The sequence below is a fragment of the Equus caballus genome, chromosome 18 (assembly GCF_041296265.1).
Source record: "Equus caballus isolate H_3958 breed thoroughbred chromosome 18, TB-T2T, whole genome shotgun sequence".
In the NCBI taxonomy this organism is placed as follows: domain Eukaryota; kingdom Metazoa; phylum Chordata; class Mammalia; order Perissodactyla; family Equidae; genus Equus; species Equus caballus.
The window spans coordinates 27,685,001-27,711,053 of record NC_091701.1 but is presented as its reverse complement, the minus strand read 5'-3'; the positions used below and the strand labels follow the sequence as shown (position 1 = coordinate 27,711,053).

The 26,053-nt window shown below is 37.5% G+C and overlaps 1 protein-coding gene across 50 annotated transcripts in view; it reads left to right on the top strand.

Annotated features, from left to right (window-relative positions):
- Nucleotides 1–26,053, top strand: part of GTDC1 (glycosyltransferase like domain containing 1) — a 423,749-nt gene that overhangs the window by 325,935 nt on the left and 71,761 nt on the right. For all 50 annotated transcript variants that reach the window (XR_011428195.1, XR_011428194.1, XR_011428191.1 and 47 more), the window contains one exon: nt 15,178–15,287. Coding sequence is in view for 44 of the 50 variants with exons in the window: in XM_070240833.1 (XP_070096934.1) it covers nt 15,178–15,287 (110 nt within the window). In the remaining 6 variants the exon portion in view is untranslated. The remainder of the gene's footprint in view (nt 1–15,177; nt 15,288–26,053) is intronic.

Below are 26,053 nucleotides of genomic sequence, written 5' to 3'. Positions count from 1 at the left end.
GAGGCAAACAGTCTGGCAGACATGATCCCTTGTGTATGAGGCTATTCCTGGGCTAGAGCGAAGTTGGTGGGTGACAGTTTGATATCCCCAGCCCCACCAGAGGTTGTAGAATGCTCTGGTCCTCTCTTGTGCCAGAGCTCAGAACTGCTGAACTGGAGGCCGTTTTAAAAGCTTCACTTGTTACAGACTTAATCCTTACTTTAAGAGCCAGCCTCCAGCAAATGTGAAATGGGAGAAATTTTCCATAGTGGGCACTGCTCCATCTCACTCTTGTGTAGTATGTAGTATGTACTGTGTACCCGCCTCCTAGAGTGAGCCCAGGCACCCAAAACTTGCTTTTGTTTGATATTTCACATAATTCTTACCCTCCCTATACGGTCTTCACATTTCAAAATCTTGTCTTCTTGACCTCCCTACTTTAACCATCTGAACTTAGATTCTCTTAGTGATCTGTTTCAACATATTTATTCCAAAAGAATACAAGATACAGGCATGCTCACACATATACTTTGAAAGCAAATTGTACTAATGTATACATTTTTGCTGATATCTTAATGTATTATTGCTCCAGCATATTTAAATTTTTAAGAGGTAACTTGTTTACCTGCTTTTCCAAAATGAAACCCAAAAAGGAAATTTTCACTTATTCTCTAACCATCTATCCATCAAACAATGTTTAGTATATACCTACTGTGACCAAAGTACCTTGCTAAAACTGTGCTACTAAGACATATGAAAGGCTCCAGGCTTAAGGAACTTGAGGCATTGTTAATGTCGTAGGTGAGGTTTGTGGACAATGGGCTTTCCTTCGTAGCTCTAAAATCAGAGCACAGGGGAAACAGCCTCTTTCCTGGACTAAAATTTAGACTCCTTGAGGGTTGGGTCTCCTGTTCTCATTAATCATACTTGTATCCCAGTGCCTTGTACAAGTTCTTTGTGGCACACAGGAGTGCTCAGTTCTCCTTCATTTAATAAATTCCTATCTTCAGACAAGGATATTCTTGTCTTGTCCTAAGGCCAAAAACCTACACTAGATAAGAGATTTTATTGTTGTTCTGAATTTTTATACTTTAAATAATACACTATAAAAAATAATACCTATTAAATGGAGCCTAGAACCAACCACAATGTTTTGTTATATATTATTTTGAATATAAAGCTGGTCTGCCTGGCATCCTTCCTCAAGGTAATTGATACTCCACTAAAGACTCCTGTGTACCCTCTCCTTGGAGGGTTTTATGTTGTGAACCAATTTATAGATGGAAACACTCAATAAGAGTTATTTATTATGTGTCTGTTCTATAAAGGCAACAAAGATATTGAACCACTAATTTCTTTCTTTGACGTAAAATAGTTAAAATTGTACCTCATTTTAAAACTTCCTAAATCTAAAATGTGCTAATATATACACCAACTTTTAAGTTTAAATAACTGTCAAGAAGTATTAAAAGTATAAGAAAACAAAATTGGAGTAAATATCAAAGAAACTCTACACATAAAAAAAGAAAAAATTTAATTATTCTTCTCAAACACGCACTGCTCTCTAGAATATGTATGGACTTTTTCCTAATGAAAATAGTGTCATAAATGAATATTACACATAATACTGAATCTTAGGGTAAGTTCTCATTTAGATAGTAGGACACAGATTCCATTTTAAAAAAAAGGTATTTCCATGAAATATGAGTCTAAAACAGGAGGAACAGTTTTTTTTAAATGTTTACCCTTTCAAAGCTTACCTTTATTTTAGGATGTTCATGGGAAATTCAACTTCCAGTATTATCGTAATTCATGACAATCCATGAATTATGTAGTCAGAAAAAAAAATTATTTCATGTATTCTCCAATGTACTTCTGTAATCCTCCCAGAAAAGATGATTATCAGATACTTCTTGCAAAAATACCTTCCCTGTATGATCTCTTACTTAGCACTTTATTCCTTGCTTCTCAAGACAGAACTGGTCACAAGCAAACTCGTAGCACCAGCAGCCCGCAAACCCTGCTGATATTTTGCTAAGGGGGCAGTTTTGGACTTTCTTCACCTTGGAGAAGCACCTTCTGCCAACACTCTCTGAGAATCTAAGGGTATCCTCGTTCCACTTCCACCTGTATACCTGTTTGATCTTCATTGTTTGGGGCAGTTTTTCCACCTATTGTGTGGTTCAAGTTTTTGATATCTTATTTTATGGAAGATTATGTTTGCACCCTATTTCTAGTTCTCTTTGTTGCTTTTGAGTAATTTCTAAGAGGAGAAAGGGGGAAATGATGATTTAGTCCCCCAATTTCAGTTGTAATTGATATAAGAAAGTGATTTGGTATGATGTTATAATACTGGGAAAGAATGATGAGCATCTGAACTTTATCAAGAAAGGAAAGACATATTTGGATGATAATGAGTGGTTGGTTCAAGGATTGATTATTGATGTGAGCATGACGGCTAATTGTGGCCTGAGTGACTGCATTAATGGTGACATTTGACAGGATTAAGGATACAATCCTGAGAAAAGAAAAATTTAGTTATGGACATGTGTGCCTTTATACAGAAACGCAGGTTTTACTTTAATCGTATTTGTAAGTCTATCTTGTAAATAGTAACTGCCATTTATTGAGTACTCACTATGTTATTTGCATATGTAACACAGTTGACACTTTAGGTGCCTCTGTGTAATTATCAAGCTAAACTTTGGAAGCTCCATGATGGCACATTCTGCTTACTATAAATAACTAATTATTAAGTATAGCAAACTTTATTTTTTGTCCAATTATGGTGGCTATTAAACTCACGAGAATATTCTTAAATTTCCAGTTCTGTAATTGAAGAATAAAACAATGATGATTATAATAATAATTAAAATAATAATAATAATAACAGCCATCCTTCACTGTGTATTTTCTGTTTCCAGGCACTGCAAATTGTTTCATATCCATCTTCTCACTTAATCCCCTCAATAGCTCTTGGAAGTGAGTGTTATTAGCCAGAATGTTACAGATGAGGAAATTAAATCTTAGATTGGTTTGGTAGTTTCCCTGGATTATAGCTAGTAAATATCAGAACTAGGATTTTAACTCTAGTTCTACTAGGCTCTGTTGTCCATGTAAGCTACTTTACTTCATTTATTCTCAGAAAACTTACCTTTGGAACTATAGTCATAAATGAGTTGATTACTGTTAGCTTTTCAATAAACATCTTCTTTTCTTCTTTTGGGTTTACATATACCTGTAAAGCAAAGTGTTTAGTCAAAATGATCTCTCACCAAATACACTATCTAAAATAGTTGACTATTCTTTGGTATCCATTCTTTACCAGAAATAAATTGCTCTGATACCCACCTGCAGTAAGTATATTTAATTAATTAAGACTTTGGTTCAAGAGGCTTCTCATTCTGGAGAATCTTTTCGTAAGCGATATAGTTAATTTTTATAGCATGTGATGTTATTACAATATTCAGAATCTCTTATTCTATTCCATATGAATAATTAGTCTACCTTTGGTACCTAATGTGATTAGTTCTTAATAACTTTAAATAATAGCAACAAAAGACTGGAGTAATGAGGTTTGGGGCTGAACTTTTTTCCTTTATGGTTTCATGAAAGGGACTAAGTAGAATAATACAGATTTATTCCATTTATAAGAATGTAAGAGAAGAGAAGAGATACATAATTAATACTGTTTGTAAAATGAAAAAATGCAACATATGTAGCAACAAGAACACGTCATTTTGAGCAGGTCTTTACAGAACAGACATTCCATATTGTGTTCCTCCTTTTCCACAATCATTGCCATGACAATCTGGTATGCTTAGCAGTTGCTGCTGACTAAGGGAGACTGTCTCTTCTAGGAGATCTCTGTGTCAGCCAAAAAACACAGCAGTCTCGTTTGGGTCTAGAAACAAGACAAAATATATAAAATGGACAGAATTTTAGCATTTTTCTCCCCATTGGAGGGATCTCTTATGAATCACTCTGGCTATTTCTATTTTAACATTGTTTTAAATCAGAAGGAAGTTTTGGAGTAGATTTTTTTCTTCAAATTAAGGTTTTTTTCCCCATATGATTGAAGACTTTGTCATTTCTAGATGTGACAAAATGTCCACAACTGAATATGAAAACCTGTTATTAAGAGTTGAAATCCATTTCAGTGAAAGCCATCTAATAATCCAGACCATGTTTAATTCTCCCTTAAGAAGAAAAAAAACATAATCCTTCATGTCATTTCACAGACCTATCCTACTGTAGTTTTAAAAATATAACTGTCTCTATTCAGCCCTGACAGAGCCATCATTCATTCATTCTAAAGTCATACATTGAGTGCCCACCAACTTCTGGAGTCAGAGTTTCTCTCATGTTGTGGGGCTTTCAGACCAATTAAAAGGAACAACATACAAATAAATATGAACTAATGTAATAGAACACAGTCATGAAATCATCAGTAGCATATGAATGGTAGTGCAAGAGTGATTCAGAGTGAGATGGGATTTCACAGGGAAGACTGCTTGTAACAGGAAATTCAAAGTCAGTAAAAGAGGCAATGGAGAAGGAGTGGCAGAGAGAAGGGTAGGGTGTGTTCCACACTGAAGAATTGTAGGCTAGGGCCAGCCCGGTGGTGCAGCAGTTAAGTGTGCATGTCCCACTTCAACGGCCCGGGGTTCGCTGGTTCGGATCCTGGGTGCTGACATGGCACCGCTTGGCCAGCCATGCTGTGGTAGGCGTCCTGCATATAAAGTAGAGGAAGATGGGCATGGATGTTAGCTCAGGGCCAGTCTTCCTCAGCAAAAAGAGGAGGATTGGCAGTAGATGTTAGCTCAGGGCTGATCTTCCTCAAAAACAACGAATTGTAGGCACAAGAGCTGTGCACTGAAAACAGCAGAGAGAAGGGGAGAGGATAAAAATGAGCATGAGTATCAACACTCACTTGCTGGAATAGTAGGGGTAAATGGTTGATGGAAATATTTGAATGTTGGATAGGGTAGCCTAATTTCAATTTAATGGTCTCTAGTTAGTGTACATTTCAGAGAAGAGATATCTAAGGAAAATCATGTAGAAGAGGATAATGTATCAGTTTTTTGGAAGCTGAAGTGGCAAAAGGAGACTCTGAAGCTCAGTGGTATTATCAAGGTATGAAGTGATAACGCTGTACTATAAAAATGAAAATTATCAAGCCAGTCCTTAATTATTTGTTTAGGAAGAAATGGTAAGATTGCTAATAAATTGATTGACAGGACAAGCTTGGAAGTAGCTTCCTTGTGGTTGGAAATGTGTCAGGCTTGAGATATTGGAATATTGGGAGAATAAAGACATGTCAACACTAGAGAGGAGCTTGGTTATTAGTGCTATGTTTGATGGGGGCAGAAATTTAATTTTTAAATATTATAGATGAGTTTTCACTGGAAAAGCCAGATTTAGAGTCAGTTCAATTTAATAATTTTTTTTACTATGTGCCAGGTTTTGTGCTAGACATGGGGAGTAGAGGGTAAACAAAGGCATGAACTCTGCCTTCGTGGAACTTAGAACACAGCAAGACTGAGGAGGTAAAACTTTGAAAGTAGGCTAGTTCCAAAAGGAGAGTGTACAGTGTAAAAGGGCTACATTTGCAGGATAGGAGGAGAAACAAGAATGAATGAAGAATCCTACAAAAGAGAGCCAGCCCTGATGACCTAGGAGTTAAAGTTCGGTGCGCTCCACTTCAGTGGCCCAGATTTGGTTCCTGAGCATGGAACCACACCACTCGTCTGTCAGTAGCCATGCTGTGGCGGTCACTCACATGGAAGAACTAGAAGGACTCACAACTAAAATATACAACTATGTACTGGGGCTTTAGGGAGAAAAATAAAAGAGAGGAAGATTGGCAACAGATGTTAGCTCAGAGCAAATCTTTCCTAGCAAAAAAACCCTCTCTTTTAAAAACAAAACAATCCTACAAAAGAGAAATTTGAATATGACAAAGAGAAGTAGATGTTGCTTTAGTATTATTTGAAACATCAAAAAATTGGATACAACTTAAATGTCCATTAGTGGGAGAATTTTCTTAAAAATTATGAAATATTATATAACTATTTTAAAATGAAGTATCTATATACATTGATGTAGATAGATGTCTATTATGCGTTTAATGAAAATGCAAAGCACAGAATGGTACTGATCTCATATTTATAAAATAAAGAAGCTATATGTAAAAAATACACTCACAAATATATATGTTTGCATATGCATAGAAATATGTCAGGAAGCCTACTCACCAAACAGTTGTTAGTCGTCATTACATCGAAAGAGTAGAACCAGGAGAGGTGAAGAACAGGGGTTTTCAGTGCTGACTCCATATATTCCTGAATTATTTGTATTTTATCACAATGGGCATGAATATTTTACAGTTGAAATTTGTCTTGAAATAGATGTAGATTCAGATGCAGTTGTAAGAAATAATACAGAGTCTCCTTCTGGGATTCTGATGATACAAACGTTGGATCTTCTGTTCTTGTCTCACAGGTCCCTGAGCTTTAGTTCTTTCATATTTTTTAAACTTTTTTGTCTGTTTTCTCTCTGTTGTTCACATTGGGTAAATTCTGTAGATTTCAAGATCATTGATCCCATCCTCTGCTATACCCTGTCTTCTGTTGAGCCCATCCAGTGAGTTTTTTTGTTTCCCTTACTGTATTTTTCAGTATATTTATTTCCATCTGATATTTGCTGAGACTGAGCACTTAAAACCAGACTGTAAGCTTCCTGGCTGTCTAGGTAAAACAGGAAACAAGAATCATACATCTTCCTATCTAAGAGGTAGATGTAATTCCCAGGGACATCACAGAGTTTCCTGTACTACTAGACCCTGGGAGAAGTTTTTAACTGTAAGAGGTGACTTGCAGGGGTAGCTCCCAGGATAACTAGCAAGCAGTTTTGAATGTCTTTCCTACATATCTCTTGGAGGGAAATGTTATAATCCAAAGAAAGTCTAAGTGGTTAGTCAGTATCAAATTACGGATCCAATCACCACATTTGACAAGGAGAAACTTTATTACAGAGGGAAATAGAAAGACAATAATGCATTGGGGAAATGCACTGAGGAAAGAGTTCCATAGAACCTCCCAGGTCTGAGAGGAAGTAATTACATACATTACGATGGTTTAAAAGTATATGGAACAGTGGCTGCCACTTAAGTAGCATCCCAAGGGTGGGGAAGACTCAATTCATCTTAATTAAGACGCTTCATGGCCTACCGGTTCTTTGAAGCATGGATGTCGACTAGCTTGCTGTCCAGAGCTGCAGAGATAGAAAGCTTATTGGCAAGTTAGACGGCTGAATGAAATTACTGTATACAGTATCCAGAAAGGGTGGAAATCATTGAAGAGAAACAACCTGGGGGGGGGGGGGGTCTAAGCTTTTAGCAGTGGTAGATTGAAAAGGAAATCATGTTGTGAGATCTAGTGGGAAAAAGTGATTCTTTGAATATGGTTTTCACAGGGTGGCCTTCTGGATGGAATGACTGGGAAGATTTAATAAAGGAGAAGGTCATTAGGTTGTAGTCTAAATAGACTGGAAAACAAGCAAGGATCGTTTCTAAGAAAGCAGAGTATGGTCAGTGGTCTCAAAAGTAGGAGAAAACCTAAGAAGCATGAGAAGGAATGAGGATGAGGTGGAAATTGATACTGTTAAAGAGCATTTTCATCGAAGAGAATGCAAGAATGGGACCAAGGTAGTAGGGAAAACACAGGAGCTAAGAAAGGAGGGATGTAGCTAAAGTTCTTAGATGAAGTGATCAGTCAAAAGTCACCTAGAAATAGTATGTTATTGGAAATATTGTTGTTAAGAAATGTTGTCAGGTAAAAGGGATAACTTAAAAATGCCAAAGACATCACTGAAGAAATTGTGGCATAAGAATAGGATCACAAGCTTTAGGAAGGAAACTGAATTTGAGAACCCAGATCTCAACAAGAGGCAAGGTAGACAATCTAGAGCTCTAATAGACTTTGAATTTTGAAAGGCAGACATCTCTCCCTCTGCTATTAAAAGGAAAGATGAGAATATGAATGTGCAGATGGCATGAAACCCTGATATGCATAAATTAGAATTTTATTTTTCTATAACTTAATTTCTATTCAATGGCCCATTTCAATATGGTAATAGAAAGCTCAGGCAGTTGAAGATTCTCTATCTTCCATTTTCCTGGTCCCCATTCCTCACAGGCCACTGCGGAGGGATCCCTTGCTTCTGTCTGTCTGCCAGCTGCTCTGTGATTCTTCCATGACATTTACAGAAACCATAGTTCCACTTTTACGCCTACCATGGCTCAAGAATCTCTCAGGAATGTCCCCAGTACTGTCTGCCTAGAACCATACACTCAGACATTCACTCTCTGGAGTCATTCTCCTTCTCTAGGCTTCTAACCCAGGAAGCATAGTGCATAGCCTCTGGGAGTATCAGAGTTCTGTTCTCAACTCTTCTCCATCTGTTCTTCATGTTTCTTATCTAGAGGTAGAGCAGCAACATGGCTCGGGAGGATGTATGCTACACTCTCATGGAATTTTGCTTAAATATTTGTACCTGTCTGAACTCCTCACCATTTCTACAAGGGTTTTTGCTTCCATAATCAACCAAGACAGCCCCCCTTTTTTGGGGGGGTTGGGAAGTTTTCCCTGGCCCAAGCCATTCCTGAAGCAGTGAACATTAGACATCTTAGCATCTTGAATATTATGGGGGAGGAGGAGAGAGAGAATACATTGGTTAAAATTTCTAAAATAATACCACAAATACAAAAGATGAAGGGAATGAGAGTTTATTATGTACCTGCAGGGTGCCAGGCACTTCTTCATTTCTAATAACAAACTTTTTAAATGTAGGTATTATTTTTCTACCATTTTAAGGATGAAGAAACTGAGGCTGCATGAAATTATGTAACATACCTATTGTCATACTGCTGGTCAGTGTCAGAGCCACATTTCTCTGAACTGTACCTTTCACTCTTCCACTAAAAGTAAAGTTAAAGGGCAGAATGCAGTATGAACAATATTCAGAGAAAGACACAGTGGATAGTCTTGGTCTTGGTCAACTATAAGTAAATGTTGGGGAGGGCTGGTGGAGTCAGAGAAAGAGAGGCACTGGTAGTATTCAAGAAAGAGAGAGAGAGAGAAGTTGGTGGCTAATAAGACTATTGACTGAATTCTATTCAAAGCACCATTTGAGAAGGAACATATGTGGAGGGAAACCAGAACTGGTCATGGATATGTCAGGCATGTAGAGGGGACTGAAGAGTTTATGGCCCTAGACAGGATAGTACAGAAGTAAATGTTCATAACCAACACAGAGTGGTAAATGTTTATGAATAAGGAACACATCACTGAATTTGGCAGCAAGGTGGTGCTTCATAATGAGAAAATAAAGATGGAGGTTAGCAGGGTCTCAGGAAGGTGAAGAAGTTTGAAATCATGGTGTTGAAGAGGTCATAATTTCACATTACTTCCCCATATTCTTTTTTTTTTTTAAGATTTTATTTTTTTCCTTTTTCTCCCCAAAGCCCCCCAGTACATAGTTGTACATTCTTCGTTGTGGGTCCTTCTAGTTGTGGCATGTGGGACGCTGCCTCAGCATGGTTTGATGAACAGTGCCATGTCCGCGCCCAGGAGTCGAACCAGCGAAACACTGGGCCACCTGCAGCAGAGCGCACGAACTCAACCACTCGGCCACGGGGCCAGCCCCCTCCCCATATTCTTATTGCCATCTCTTTTCCAATGGGTTTTAACCTCAAGTAACAAGAATCTAAGGAATGTCCATGGTTTGATGGTCTGGAAACAAAACCGTGGACTAAAGGTAACAACTCTCTTTTTCTTCTCATTATATGTAAGAAGAAAGAAATAACAAAATCAAAGACTGCAGAAAGAATATGACGTAGGAGTGATGAAACATGATTTAAAATGCAGACTCACCTTAAAGGAAGGAATAATTATATTTATATGACTACTTGGTTAAGAGACTTAAGAAAGACTATGATCAGGTGCCTAGTATGGGGTCCTGAATATAGCAGGAACTCTATAAATGTAATTCCTTTACCAACACCTTCATTTATTCAACAAATATTTTTAGAGCAGCTAATTAGTCAGCATAGGCCACATCATACTGCAATAATGAAGACCCTGTTCTCCCCCGCCAAATCTCATTTGCTTAAACACAACAAAAGTTTACTGTTCTCACTAACTCAAAGTCTGCTGCGTGTTGAGATGGCTTTACAAGACAGCTCTCTTCCATGTGGCGCTCCAGACTGCTTCACTCTGTTAACCTAAGCATCTTAGCACAAGACTTCACCAAGGATCACTGTGGCAGGGAAAGTGCTATCCAGAACTGCTTGGGTCCTGCTACCTGGAAGTGACACGCATCAGTCAGCTTGCAATCGATTGGCCAGAACTAGTCCTGTGGCCTCCTCTAATACAAGGGGATGAACGTGGAGTCTTCTGTGTGCCCAGCAGAGAAGACCTGGATATTGATAAACACGAGTATTGTCTACCACTACTTGATGAGGCACTGGGTACTTAGTAGTGAACAAAACAGACAGGGTTTATCTTACCTTCATGGAGCTCTCAATCCAGAGCGACATGCTGCTAAGGAAAGCTATGGCATCTGTAAAGAGCCAGGTTTCTGCCCAGGCAAGGCAAGGAACTGGATCAAAGAGATTGTATTCAATAAGTATAAAGTTATATGGGAAAATAGGAAAGAGTAACAGTTTAGTATAAGTGACAAGTATGGAGAACTTAGAAATCCTCAATAAATATTTACTGAATGAATGTTAAGTGAGGAATAAGAAGAAATTTAGCTCTAAAAAACTAAACGGGAAAGGCAACAGAGAGAGAACAGATATAGGAAGAAAAAACACATGGAAACAGTTTATGCTTTTCAAATGTTCTGAATAATATTTGGGAATAAAAGCTGTTCTTGCTATATCTGCTGCTTCCAGTAAGCCTGAAATATTTCTGCGCTGGTCTCTTCTGCCATAGTTGGGCTGCGGAGGAATGAGTTCCCAGCCAGACTGTTTCATTCTTACCTAGTCAAGAGTGTGGGAATTGTTGGGAAGCTTGGACTCTGACTCATCTTCTGGAATGTTTTGTGATGAATCACGTTTGTTTGATGGGCAGCTGTCATATGTAGAGGGGTCACAGGAAATGTGGAATTCTGCTGCTTTAAATACTAAAACTATTACAGAGTGAAGCAAAAATCCTATGAATACAATTTTATGGCACAATGTTGGGGGGGGTTCCTTAAAAGCATTAAAATGATTTATATTAAAAAACCTCTATTAGAGAAAACATACCAAAAAAAGAACATTTGTAATGCAATCCCTGGAGATAAATCCTGTTAACATTTTGGTATAGTTCATCCCAAACTTTTTTCTTAGGCACATGCATCCATTTGTCTTACCAAAACAGATCATATAATACATTACTACTCTGTCACTCCCTTTTACTTGACAGTATTTCTTGAGTATTTTTCCATGTCAAAAAATATACCTCAGGGCCGGCCTGGCGGTGCAGTGGTTAAGTTCGCACATTCTGCTTCGGTGGCCCGGAGTTTGCTAGTTCAGATCCCAGGTGTGGACATGGCACCACTCATCAAGCCATGCCATGGCAGGCATCCCACATATAAAGTAGAGGAAAATGGGCACGGATGTTAGCTCAGGGCCAGTCTTCCTCAGCAAAAAGAGGAGGATTGGCAGATGTTAGCTCAGGGCTGAACTGCCTCAAAAAAAAAAAAAAAAAATAACCTCTACAACATTATTTTTAGTAGCCTCATGATATTACATCATACATATGTGTCAAAATATATTTCCTTATCATCCTATTAGGTTGTTTACAGATGATTAACATTATAAACAATGCTGTTATGGACATAGTCTAGCAGAACTTCCATGCACCTTTTTAATTGTTTTTTAGGGTAACTTTTCTAAAATTGAAATTACTGGGGCAAAACTTATATACATTTAAGGCTTATCATGTACGTTACCAAATTGCCCTCTAAAATATTGTTTCACTTTACTTTCCTACCAGCAATGGATGAGAGCAGAAGAGTGTTTAGGAGCCTATGAGTCTATAAGTATGGATATAGAAAATTGAATGTATTATTAAATATATGTTAAATCTTGACGGCTGTTGGCAGAAAGGGGCACTCTACATATTATTTTTAAATCCCCATTCTATATTTAATGCTTTATGCTAAAATCATAAGTACGAGAGCTTCACGTTAGATTTCTTTAAAAGGAATTTAAGACAGATTCACATATTCTGCTGAATGGGTTCATTAGTATCACGGGTGCTGGGATAAGATCCATGGATGAGCCACTGGATATTTGGAATGAGTTCTTCGGTCAGCAAAATATATTGAGCTCTGCCACTGAATGTCATCCGAGCTTGATATATGGCTGTGGCTAAATATTTGTGCACAGCTTTAATGATTGTCTGATTGTTAAGCAATTTCCCATTTTTTTAAAGAGAAAACCGAGAAAAATTTTCAGCTAAATTGACTGTAAAACTTTCAGGGACATAGATGAAATAATCATGTGTCTACTTATAATATGTTATCTACTAATGTCGATATAAATAATACTTTAAAGCCATATCATGTAGAATATTTTTAGAAGCATTGCTCTTTTCCTACCCTTATATTTCAGAAGCAGTTTTAGTTTAACTCCCCCTCCCATGCAGTCTTCACATCAGAATGGTGCCACCTTTTCAGGCAGCTGGCGTGTTTCCACCACCTGTCATCTGGAGTTCAGTCTGAGCAGTTTGGGGTGCAAGACTAGTGAAACTGTGTGTGATGCCCTCCCTGGAAATCTTCTCCCCAGCTATTAAAAACCCACTTACTACTCATGATCTCCAGTAACCACTTACTCTATTACTTTTTTTAGTGATCTTTAAAATACTTGTTTTCAACAGCATCCAATACTTCAAATTATTAGGTCATGTCTCCCAAAATAATTACTAAGTCAGTATTAAATTCCTTTGCTTCTGTTTTTACCAGTCCCATCAAGTGAATGACTGTAAAAACCGTCCAAAACTCTCATCAGTTGACATTGTTTCAGATTAATTCAAGTTCCCTAAACAAAATAAAGTAGTTGAGAGAGTGCCTGGTATTATGAGAGACTTTATAAGGACTTTAGTATAAAATGCTTCTTTTTCTGAAGGATAATTTGGGGGAAGAAAAATCTCACCTTACATTCATCCATATATTATAGTTTAAACAAAAAGAGAGGGGATTCATACAAATCTCTTTTATGTGCTTATGCAAAGTGACTATTGAATATGAAAGCTTTTGTCCACCTATAAAAAATATCTAAAGAATACAGTAGGATTGTAATGTGTTTATCTTGTATAGAAACACTGAAATTGTGGGTTCATAAAGCCTACTGCTTTGAAAATACTCACAGTGGAATGTTTTAAGAACTTCAGCTTCTACCTAATTAAACCTCCTCCCAACCCCAAACAGCGTCTACTTTTACTTTAATACGAAACAAACAAACAAACAGCAGGACATATTTAGAATAGATATTCTCTTGGGGATCTCTAGCTAGAATTTTTGGAACACAAAATGAAAAATTTAGAGAACTGAGTGGCTAGATTTCCCTTTAGTGTTACTCCCTCTTTAAGATATATGATGTTATATTGTTTCCATTCTTTTCATCTAAGTATTTCCAAGAGAATCAGACTAAAAGAACATATTACAGATTAGGTGGCAGCAATTTGATTGATATGGTTAAGGTACGGCATATTCCTTACTTTCAAACTGTTTTCAGTCTTTGTTCTTGCCCACAGCAGTAGTATATATAAGAACTATCCAAAAAATTCCCAATGGTACACGTATGTAATGCACGTCATCTTAAAAAGCAATGAGCATTTTCCTGTTGCGTTCTTTATTATTTAAAGTAGATCAAACTGAGAGATACAGAGCTTAAAATAAATTGTTGCGGAACTCTTAATTCGATAAGATTTTACAATTCCATGAGATTATAAGTGCCGTTTTAAAATGTTAATCAGAAGATGCATTTGTTTTAATTCTTGATACTGAAAATATTGACTGAATTGTGAATTAACACATTGAGGGTTGCAGATGTCATTTTTCATGAGATTTCCTGAATGATGTAATTTTCATATTTCGTATAGCAGTTTGATCAATTTACAGATTTATTTTACATAATTAGTTGGTAAATGAGGAATTCAATTGCTGATATATAACTATTTCTCTGTAATATAGAAAATAAGTTAAAATTCTGAATTATAAATAAAAAACAAATAATTTGAAGACATCTGGTCCACATCTGTCTGAAATAACATAATTTAAAACAGTGTAATTGAATACAAGAAATACTGAAATATTCACACCTTAGAATGTAAAAAATAACTCATTCCATTTTAATGTGATTTCTTGAATTAGTGAATTTTTTTTTAGTGTCCTTTAACTTCTCATTCTGTCATTACAAAGAAAGACTGACAAGCTAAACAAACAAAAATAATCCATGGTTTTCAAAAGTGCCTACTAAATGAAAGAATTATCTTTATTACTATTCTTTTATATATCGACTAACCTCCACTCCTAAGCTAATATTCAGTGGACTTAGGCTCGAGCCTACTCCTTTTGATGTGTTTATAATTCTCCATTCAATTATTTAAAATGAGAGATGAGTGAGAGAGTCTGTAATCTCACTTTCTAAATTGTGTGTTCCTTCTGGGCACAAAGGGGCTCAGTAAATGTGAGAGAAAGGTATTCTGACTCATGGAAATGAAAAGCATCTTCGTTACATTCTCATGATCAGTAGAGAATCATCTTCTGAAGACTAGTCTTTTCTTTGGTTGGAAACTTGGGTTAAGTGGAAAATTAACGATTTAAAGAGAAAGAAAAATACACTAGACTTTCTATAGTTTAACAAAAAATTGTGAAAAACATGATAGATTTCTCCTTTAATAAAAGGCTACGGAGCCTTAAGACTTCAACTGGACTGAGTTTTGATCCATGAGAGAGAATTTATGTTTACAAAAACACTCAATGCTGATGCTACAAGGTTATAGGAGAAAATCTCTTCCTGGATGCCAGAATCTCCCCTAACTCAAAATAGACCACGAAAAGAATTGATACTGCAAGAAGTGAAAACCCTTTTCCTCACACATACCCTGAGGTATCACAAGTTATTTTTTGTATGTTTATTTCCAGGGAGCATGATAAAGATCCAGAGACTTTTTTTAAGGTATTAACACATCTTAAGGACTTAGGACTCAATTTCCACGTATCTGTCCTTGGAGAAACCTTCACAGATGTCCCAGGTATCTCTTTTAAATTTTCTAATGTATACTTTTATAGATGACATAAGCTCTACAACTTAAATATTAATTTCCATGTTTCCCTTTGTTAGAATAACCAAGATGAGCACTGTTAACCAAAAGATTATATGATGGCATTAAAGTGTGATTCAATTAAAAAAATACTTAAGTAAGCATTCTTTGACTTAAGTTGAGAACATGAAGTCATCTCTTTTATCAAATATAGTTTATACAATGCATCTTGATGTAAATAAAATATATTGCTTTAGGCATCTTAACACTTATAGAAAGTGGGAATTTGTAATTGGCTATACAGCCTCTCGCCTCTGGGGTCACTGATTTGCATTCTGCTCCCATTGGTAACGGCTGAAATACATTAGCATCTGTTAGGTGGCCTGTGTACAGCACTTTGCCGTCAAACTTGTTGTGTGGAGTAGACCGCAGTCCACGTCGTAGTTGTCATTGGTCCATGCCTTTTTTATTGAATTTGAGAAGATAAACAAAAATCTGAAGCTGATAACAGCAGGTCTTGTCATTCTTACTGTCACATGGAGCCTTTTCAGAGCCATTTCCTTTGCACTGCATCCTTACTAGGCATGTTTGGGTCAGTAAGACGAACATCCTGACTCCATTCATAAGCACTTGAGTGTTCATATTTTTTAAACTTTGGGTCATTGGCATTTTTTTTTTAACTCTAAAAACACAGACAACAAAAGTTCAGTAATGACCCCTGCCATCGTGCGTTATGACTCTTAAGGCCCACTTAAGTTTACCCTCCCTTAGCAAGTACTTCTTGATTCTGGTACACAGCTAGGAAGTAGCACCCAGCCTGTAGCTCATAACCTCATCTGATATGGCTCATCTTCTACCCTCTGCACTTATGGATAGCAACCTTTTCTCAGTTCCTGTAAGGTACCAGGCTTCTTTAGACCTTCGGGTGTTTGCCTGTTTGTTTCTATTTTATCCTTTTGATCTTGACTCAGGGACATTTTCTTTCAATCTGAAACTTTATCATGGTCTTACAGCACCCTATACTCTTACTTCATGGTGCTTACCTCAGTTTCTAATCATATAATTATGTGTAATTTTTTATCTCACTACCCCCAACTCACATGCACACATACACTAGAATGGAGGTGCTATGAGGATGGGGATCATGTCTGTCTTGTTCATCACTGTACCCCAAAGCCTAGTGCAACACCTGGCACAACCCTGGCATAACTCAATGAACATTTAATTAATAAACAGTTAAAAATAGTGTAAACTCCATGTCCTCAAGCAATTTTTAGTTTTGTTGAAGAGAGAACACTTGTGCATAAGCACAGGAAACAGAATGAAACAAAAAATAATATAATTATATGTTAGTACTGACACATATGGCTTAGAGGAGAATGTTCATTGAAGAGCCAGTACTTGAATAGCCAAGGGATTAGGATTCATATTCCAAGAGGGAAATGACATGGGCAAAGTATGCAGAAGCAAACATTTTAAATATTGTATTTAAATGAAAGAACAATTTCACTGATTAATGCTGTGAGGTCACTAATCTAAGTAGAACAGGAGATTCTGCACACAGACCTTAATAAGTAAGTAATACTTACCTTACATAGGTAGAGTAGGGCCAAAGTATGGAGGATCTTGCTAACCAAAGTAGATTAGGTAAAGGGAAGAAATAAGGAGCCTACATCTTGTACAGGGAAGAAATATGAGGAAACTTTATTTTCCTCATTTTAGGAAGCTTTCATCGTGTATTTTAGGAAGCTTTATCTTGCGGTGATAGGTAGGCAACATCACAGGAAGACTCCACAGCGGTCATTCAAGTGCGACTCTGTGAGGTGGTGGCTGAGAGATTAGTGAGAGGGCTGTATGAGCGACGTATTCTCAATGAAAACAGAAAAGAATTGGTAGATGGATGGCTGTAGCGAAAGAAGGAAGAAAAAAATCGGCTTATTTGCAAAGCTGGTGAGTTCAGTTTTGTTTGTGCTGGCTTTGAAGTTCTTGTGGACAGACTGAGAAAAGTGGCTGGAGGACATCTCTAAGCAGAAGGCTTCTTAGCCACTTTTACTGTTGGGTAGTGTTAGGCCACAACTACAAAGAAGACTAGGATGTTATTCGGAAGGGCCATGTTCTTGGGATCACAGTCTCTGCTCTCACACATTAACACTGAGCTATTTGGAGTAGTATGGAGGGTTGAAAGTGGGGTGGGGAGCAGTTTGGGCCCAAGTGCTGAGTGCTCGCTTGTTACAGGTCCAATCTTACTATTCCGTTTGGCTTCACTTTAATATGTACTTACTGAGCACTGTGGAAGAGGGATTCCACACTGAACAAGACTTAGTCTCCACCCTCAGGGAGCTCTGCCTTGTGGAGACACTTAAATATCATTAACGGGTACCTAGGATGCTGTGAAATAATTAGGGAATGCTGTGGAAGCCCACAGGAAGGGGCATCATATTGTCTATGTGCACACTTCTGTTATTCCCAGTCTCATCTGGGGCTCTTTTCTGCCTAAGTTTCTGATCCATCTCTGTCATTTCACATGTAAACCAACTCTTTTTATGGCTACAGCACTTCACTTTGTACACAGGAGGAGCCCAAATTGTTGAAAAGGTGTTGAAAGGGGGAATGAGCCTGGTAGCTTTCCAGGTTGTGCTCCTAGGAGGCCACCTTGCCAGTCTCTAATCCAGAGATTTCCTAACGGGCCTGTAATTATAAGAACGTTTTTGCTTCCCTGTTTGAAAGACAGTGTCCCTGAGTCAAGATCAAAAGGATAAAGAGAAACAAACAGGCAAACATCTAGCCATAGTTTCAAGTTTGTACATTAATTACCCTTTATTTGACTTCATTCTCCTTCTCTCTCTGCAGAGCTTTTAGGGAAAGCTAGCACATCTCTGAGTGATGGCATTGGCGCCAATGAGTTTTACTGCCCTTTTTCATGAAGCAAAGAATCTCCATTAAATTTCTTTTGAAAATAAAACTCTAATCCGGTAACTTTGTAGAGTCTTCATACTGTTGATTATTTTCAAGTATGTTATTTTCAAATTATAATCCTTTTTCTGAAAAGTGTGGTGGATTAAGAATATCAATTCTAGTTTATAGCTACATACTTTATGGCTCTTTTGTATCATCCTTTCATTTTATAAAGGAGGAGAGAGATCTAGGGCAGTGACTGTCCCAAGTTCCCATGGCTGGGCACAGTGGGTGAGACAGGCTGTAGACAGAGGCGAGGTTGGGAGTAGAGCCTGGGAGTCGGTCTTCTCATCTATACTCACTTCTCTATGGATTCAGTAAATGTGTTTTTAAGTATCTACTTTGTGCCAAGCACTAAGCTAGATGTTTAGGATGAAATAGTGAATAAAGCAAACATGTTCTGTGATATTTGCAACTTGTAGTCCCGCTCTAGTGTTTTATTCATCACTTACTAGAACATTCCTTAAAAATGTTAGAACTGACATTTTTCGAGCACTTAGCATGTTCCAGGTAATGTTCTAAAGTCCTTTATGCCTTGCCTCATTTACTCTTCACTGCAATCGTGTTAGTTAGGCACTATTGTGATGACCACTTTACAGCTGAGGAAAGTAAGGCACAGAGAGGTTGAAACTTGCCTAAAATCACCCATCCATCCAGTTATGAAGCCACATTTCAAACCCAGTCAGTATGCCTCCAGTGCCATTGCTTAGCCTGTACTCCATGTCCACAGAATCATCCCTGTTTTACAAGCAGGAAAGCAGGTGATAATGGTGGGAAATCCTGACCACTTGTGTGAAATCATCTCCATTTTCTCTGATAATTTCTTTGCAATTATAAAGTTAAAGAAACACAGAGCCTCAAATTCATTTCCTAAATACCTCGCTCTTTAGATATTAAAGTGAATTCCGTCTTTTTCTTCCATCTGTCTTCATCATAAGAAAAGTGTCAAAAACAATATAAAGTGGAAAGATATCCCAAATAATACTTGGCGTATATTTAGTGTTTAATAAATATTAGTTGAATGAATGAAAGAAGGAGTTTGGCATAATAGAATAATACAGTTTACATACCATACCAGGTATGTAGAAACTTACATTGAAATGATTTCCAAATGAATGAATGAAATAGTGAATGAAATAGAGAACCCCAAGGCTTAAGGAAGTTCTAAGTGGTTTTATTATATTTTCTGTTTAATGTGGGTGACCTTGACTTAACATAAATATATTTTTCAATTTTTTTTGTCATCTTTCAGCTCTTACATCAGTCAGAATAAGCTGAGTTATGCTAAGCTAACTAACAACCTTAAAATCTCAATGGCTTAAAACACGTAAGATTTGTTTCTCATTCATGCTATTTGTTTATTGCAGGTGGGCAGTAGTATTCTACTCATTATGGTCACTCAGGGACCCAAGCTTACAGAGAGACCCAAACAACCACCAGCTCAAACATTGCCAGTTATCATGCCAGATGGAAGAGAAAGCTAGGACGTTGTCCCATTAGCACTTCAGCACTATGGCATTAAAGTGACATAGAGTTCCACTCAATTCATTAGCCAAAACTAGTTACAAGACACTGTCCAATCATGATGGGGGCCAGGAAATGCAATCCTACTTTGAGTCCAAAATGAGGGAGAACAGAAATATTTGGTGACCAGCACTATCGACCACCATAGATCTTTAATATGCATTGTGATCTGCGGCACATCAGAGGCAAAACCAAGCCTATGCAAGATGTTTGCCTTAATCTGGGTGAGTCTATCCTGATTGAGTAAAAATCCTTAACACATATTAGAGTATTGCCCACAGTTTCTTGCTGGAGACAACCCAGGTGGTGTCGGAAGATGCATCTAGCAACCATGTCCCATAAGGCAGAGCACATATAAAATTGAGTTGGTCTCTGTGGGAATGGAGTTAATTATCACTTACAGGTGACTTGTCATTTTGGAAAGCTTCTGGTGTCAATCAGGAGTGGTTTTTGCCCTACACTCCCAGGGGACATTTGGCAATGTCCAGAGATATTTTGGTTGATACAATTGATGGGGGGGGGATGCTACTGGCATCTAGTGGGTAGAGGCCAGAGATGCTGCTAAACATCCTACAGTGCGCAAGACGACCCCCACAGCAAAGAATTATCCAACTTAAAGTGTCAAGACTGCCAAGATTGAGAAACTCTGCTTTATAGGAATTGAAGTCAGAAGCTGAAGTTTGGGACTGGGTCTTACAGCTTTCTAGGTTAACCTCGGTTAATCCATCTGCGCAATACAAAGGAAGAGATGAGAAAGAGAAATAATAAGAAGAAAATCACCTTCCCTGTACACTTCAGTGAGTTATAATGAGAGTTTCAGCACAATTAGATAATTTGGGGCAAAGTGCTTTCTAAACTACTATGCAGATTTTATTATAAGACTCACAGACTTCCCTTCAGAGCTTGTATATGGAGTGAGTCTTTAATGCGTTTTGGATCCAAAGAAGACATTAATGATGCTGAACCTTAAAAGTTCATTCTTGCAATTATTGTAATTATTTTTAATCCAGAAAATTGAAAAGTCATTCTTTTACATAAAGTATCCGTCAGACTCCATGTTACAAATGAACCAAAAATCCTAGAAACTCTCAATGCAAATATTTTAGTTTTGGCCAGTTTTCATGACAAGTTCACATAGTTAGCTCTTGAGACGGTTTTTAAAAAAGCAAATGCTTAAGATATCAAATCAATGGAATGTGTTTGTATACTTAATAATGTCCCACAAATGATAATTCTAAACAAAATTCTTTTTCTATGAACAGCCAAAGCCTTACATCAGGGTTCTCCTTTCCCTGTAGCAGACATAGTGGGAGAAAGAGTTCTAGCTTTAGGCATTAGTGGTGACCAGAAAGCTTGCAAGGAAAGTAAAAACCTGCACTACAGTTTTGGCAGACAGAAGTCTTTCTGGTTCACCTTTAATTTGAGGTTAAGAACAGTATGTGGAAAGCTTCTGGTTAGTATCTGGCATGACAATGGTTATTACTGTGATCTTGGCATATTCCTGATCCTTAGCTCTGGAGTCAAATGTTGGATAATTATATCACGTTTCCTTCCCCTCCCATCTCCCTTTTCACTCAGCTCCCACCTACAACCTCATTTCCAGCAGAACAGCTACACTAAGGGGGAAATAATAAAAAGATTCTAGGAACACAAATAACTTATATCACATTAATATAAAGGTATAAAATTTTGCCCCAATGGGAGCCGGCAGAAGGAAAGCTATTCATATATTGATCAATGTTGAATTATAAGATGGTTGTATATACAAGGTGAAATAAATGTGCCTGTGATTGAATAAACTCATTCTCTCTAGACTATACCGTTCTCCAAACCTATTACTTTTCCTTTTAATTTTTTAAAAACTTTATCACTATCTACTCATCCCTGTCACATAGAAGTATTTATTCAATTCCTGTTGTCCTCTGGCTCCATATTTTGGATACCAAGAGGAGAAGGTGTGGTTCCTCCCCTCTAGAATCTTACTAACTGGGAAGCAAAAACATTCTTATAATTACATTTCATTATACCATACCCTTGTTTATACTGTAACATTTTCAAATACTTTCAAATACATTATTTCATAACCTTATAACAATCTAGTGACTAAATAACCAAGCAAGTATTAACATCCCCAATTTATAGCTGAGGAAAAAGATTTATATTGGCCCCAATTAAGTAGCATGGATCTGAGTTAGATTCTCAGTAGGCATAACCATCTTCATATGATTCTGAGAAATAGGCATACAATCACTTTCCCAAGAGTATTATTGGGGAATTCAGTTTCCCAAGAATCTAATTTAAAACTGAAGTCTGTCTCTCAATCTTATGCTGAAGAAAACAACAAAATATAATGAGGAAGTAAGGAAAATTTGAATAAATGTAGACATATATGCTCCTGATAAGAAAGAATGAATACTGTAATAGAAATGACAATCTTGAGATGATTAAGAAATCTTAAGGTAATCTGTGAATTTAACAAGATTTGAATTAAGATGCCAGAATATTACTTTATATATCTTCACAGAGTAGTTCTAAAAATCATACAAAATAAATAAATAAATGGGCAGAATATCAAAGAAATCACTTACAAAGGAATAATGAAGGAAAACATGTCCTGCCAGATTCAGAACAAGTATGACATGATAACTTTTAAAAGAGTACTTTACAGATTCAAAAATATGAACATAGAGAAATGGGGAAAAATAGAGAATTCAGAAATAAACCCAACTTGTATATAAATTTAATATCCAACAAGCTTAGGACAACAAAATTTAATATACTTATCCCATCCCCGCTCTAAAATATAATATTTTTAGTGAAAACAAGAAATTGAGTGAAATAAACAACTTGTATGCAATAAAAAACAAAAAATATTCTCTGATAAATATAGATTTTTAGTATATATTATAGATAAAGGTTTGCAAAAGCATCAACATATTATAAGTACAATAACTTACTGAACTCTTACTCTCTGCCAACCACAAGACTAGGCCTTTTAGTCTGGTATCTCATTTTAGATCACAGCAGTCCTCTCAATAGGAACAATTACTGTCCCCTATGTACAGGCAAAGTCACTAAGACTTGAGTTAAATAACTTGCCCAAAGACACACAGCTAATAGACAATAGAGATGGTGATAGCCAAAGAAATAAATAGTAAATCAGATTTTGGTGGGGGAAAGTCTTCAGTTTTGCTTGTAAGGACGTAAGTGTAAATACAAAGAATTTATGAGAGAGCAGTTACATTGAACAAAGCAGTAAAAGTAAAGGCATATCCTGGGGCCAGCCTGGTGGCAGAGTGGTTAGGTTCACACTCTCCGCTTCAGTGGCCCACAGTTCACGGGTTCAGATCCTAGGCATGGACCTACACACCGCTCATCAAGCCATGCTGTGGCAGCAACCCCTATACAAAAGAGAGGAAGAGGAGCACAGATGTTAGCTTGGGGACAATCTTCCTCAAGCAAAAATAGGAAGATTGGCAACAGATGTTAGCTCAGGGCCAATGTTCCTCATCAAAAAAAAAAAAAAAAAATTAAAGGCATATCCTAACTAAGGCTGGCCAGCTTATGGGAAAACGTCAGCATGTATGGTGATGGCAGTGTAAATTATTTTCCCTAAGCCATGTCAGTTGCTATCCCCTTTGTTTGACTCAGTAATTTCACATCAGAGAATGTATCCCATGGAAATAATTCCCATGCCTCACTCTCACTTCTGTTGCCCCTTTCCCAGTTGTTGTCCTTGTCTTCTGGGACCTTGAATCCTGCAAAGGCTTCAGATTAGTCTCCAGGCCTCTGGCCACTTTGCTATTCAATTCATCCACCTACTGTTATTAGTGTCCTTTCTAAACCCAGACCATCCAAGGAGAGAATCACAAAAGTATAACAATAATAGGAATGTGTCTCATAGATTTTCTGTAGGATGAACGTAAATTTCCATTGTAGCAAATGAAGTTCTTCAAACTCTGACCCCAACCTAATCTCGCATGAATTCCAGTTCTCTTTGCCATTTTCTGAATATGTCTGTGCATTTACCTCCATGTCTTGTGTTGTCTTGTGTTATTTGTTGCTTAAATTCTTCTGCCCCTCCCTACATCAGCACACACATACCCTTTCTCCACCTGGCAAAATCCCAACTCCAATGGTGCGTCTTGTCCTATACCTTCCCTTTCTCTCCCTTTCTAGTTGCTCAGAGCAGCCGTATTCGTTCCATCAGTTGCAAAGCACATATCACACTGCAATATAGTCAGTTGTCACTTGGCTGCCATAAAGGGTCATTGTATAACTGGAAGATGCTTTGTGAGTAGGGAGTACAACTTCTGAAGCAGAGATGGCTACACGGAGCAGGAGTGGGCAGCACTCCTAGTTGGAGGGGCAAGCTCCTCTGGCCCAGCTCTCGTCGATACCCTGACAAGGGTGAGGTTCCCCTTCAATACTTGAGGTGCTCTTCTTTTCCTTTCTCAGGAAAGGTTTATTAACTCTGCCTTTGCCCTCCTTTCCCAAAGGCTCAGGAGATTCACTAGACACATGTGTTTGGTTACAACTCGCTCCCATTCCTCAGTGTGTCCTGTAAGAATTGGTCTTTTTCCTATGATCACTCCCAGACTTGCCATCCCCTGGCAGGCCTAAAGTTTAGGCCTGCTTGAAGTTTACTCCTGCAGCTTCTGTAAATGGAATATTTATCTTTTTTACTGAAAACAGAAAAAGCAGTGCAACTCTCAAGACAGGATCATTTACCCATCCTACTGAAGATAGTGTGTTCTAGAATACAACTCCCAAAACCTCTCTCAAGAAATTATTCTCAAAAGTTATGATTATGAAAATATTACTGAGAAAAAATGCTCTTTTATGTTCATAAATTGTCCTCAAAGCTTGTGAGAAATGTGCACTTGGGAAAGACACGAGGAAATAGATAAATTAGTTAGATAATGAATAGGAAAATATCAAAACATTGTTAGGAAATGAGAAGCAGACCCTAATTTCAAAAGCCTGTAAATGTGTATATGACTTATAGTTGATAAATAGTAGGTCTTAGAATATGGCTTCTGTGTATTGCTTTGGTATTTTATCTTTTAGAATTTCTGTAGTTGTGTATGGTGATAATTTGGAGTGTGGTATATTCAAAATATTTGCCCCCAAAAGGGTCTATGGTGGAAAGCCTGCCTATTTTATAAAGTCATGTTTCCTGCAATGCCTATCAGCACAGAAGTCTCTAAAGGGAGTGAACATCTGGATCCAACTGGTGAGCTTTTCCAGCTACGTCTCTCCTCATCTAAATGGTTATATTTGTAAAATGGAAACAATCACAAATACATGGTGCAATGGAAAGAACACTATCCTGGAATTAGAAGGCTCCGGGTCTAGTTCCAGCTCAGGCAGTGATTAACCAATGTCACCTCTTTTAGCCTTAGTTTACTCACCCATAAAATAAAGTCATCCAAAAGAGGTTGGAACTAGAAGGGACTTTGGAGATTAGGGTGTGTCAACTTTTTAAATGGGGTGCGTATCCCCACTTCCAAGAGAATTTCACATAGTGACACTTTCTGAAATTTTGATTGTGGAAAACAATAAGTATGATAATTATACTTTTGCAAAACATATTTTATTCCTCACCCTTCTGATATCTATCTGCACTCCCAGTCCCAACCCCCACCCTCAGACAGTTGAGAACCATTGATTGAGGTGGTTGCAATTATTCCAGCCACTGTGGTGTATATTTTTGGTCCTGTCATTGTGTCTCATTCTTTCTTTAACTCCGGGTACCCTCAGGGTCTTTTTCCTTTCTCACTGAATCCATCCTTACTTAGGTCCCATTACCTCCTGGGCTGACTAAAGCTGCGCACTGTTCTGTCCTAAAAGCCTTTACTAACTTAAATTTTCTAAAGATGAGCTCCATGTATCTCATCTTCTCCTCCTCTGTTGCCCTTATCAAATTAAGTACACCTCATTGATCTGGATTTCTCTGTGTGGTTTCAGCTACCTTCCTAGCCTTACTTCATTCCTTATCCAGGACTATCCTGGGCTGTAGCCTAGATTACTCGGTGTTCCCTGAAGATAGCTCACATGTCACTACTCAGAGCCCCTCCCTCCTCCTCTACCTGTCAAAGCTCAACTCACCTTCCAAGATTCATCTCAACCTCTTTCCCTGACCTCTAAAATAGATATACTACCTCCCTTCTTTGAATGTCCATGGGATTTTGTTTATACTTAGCTATGTATTTGTCATACTTCATTGACAGTAAAAAGATTCTTGAGGATGGCACTTGTATTTTAGACAGCTTCAT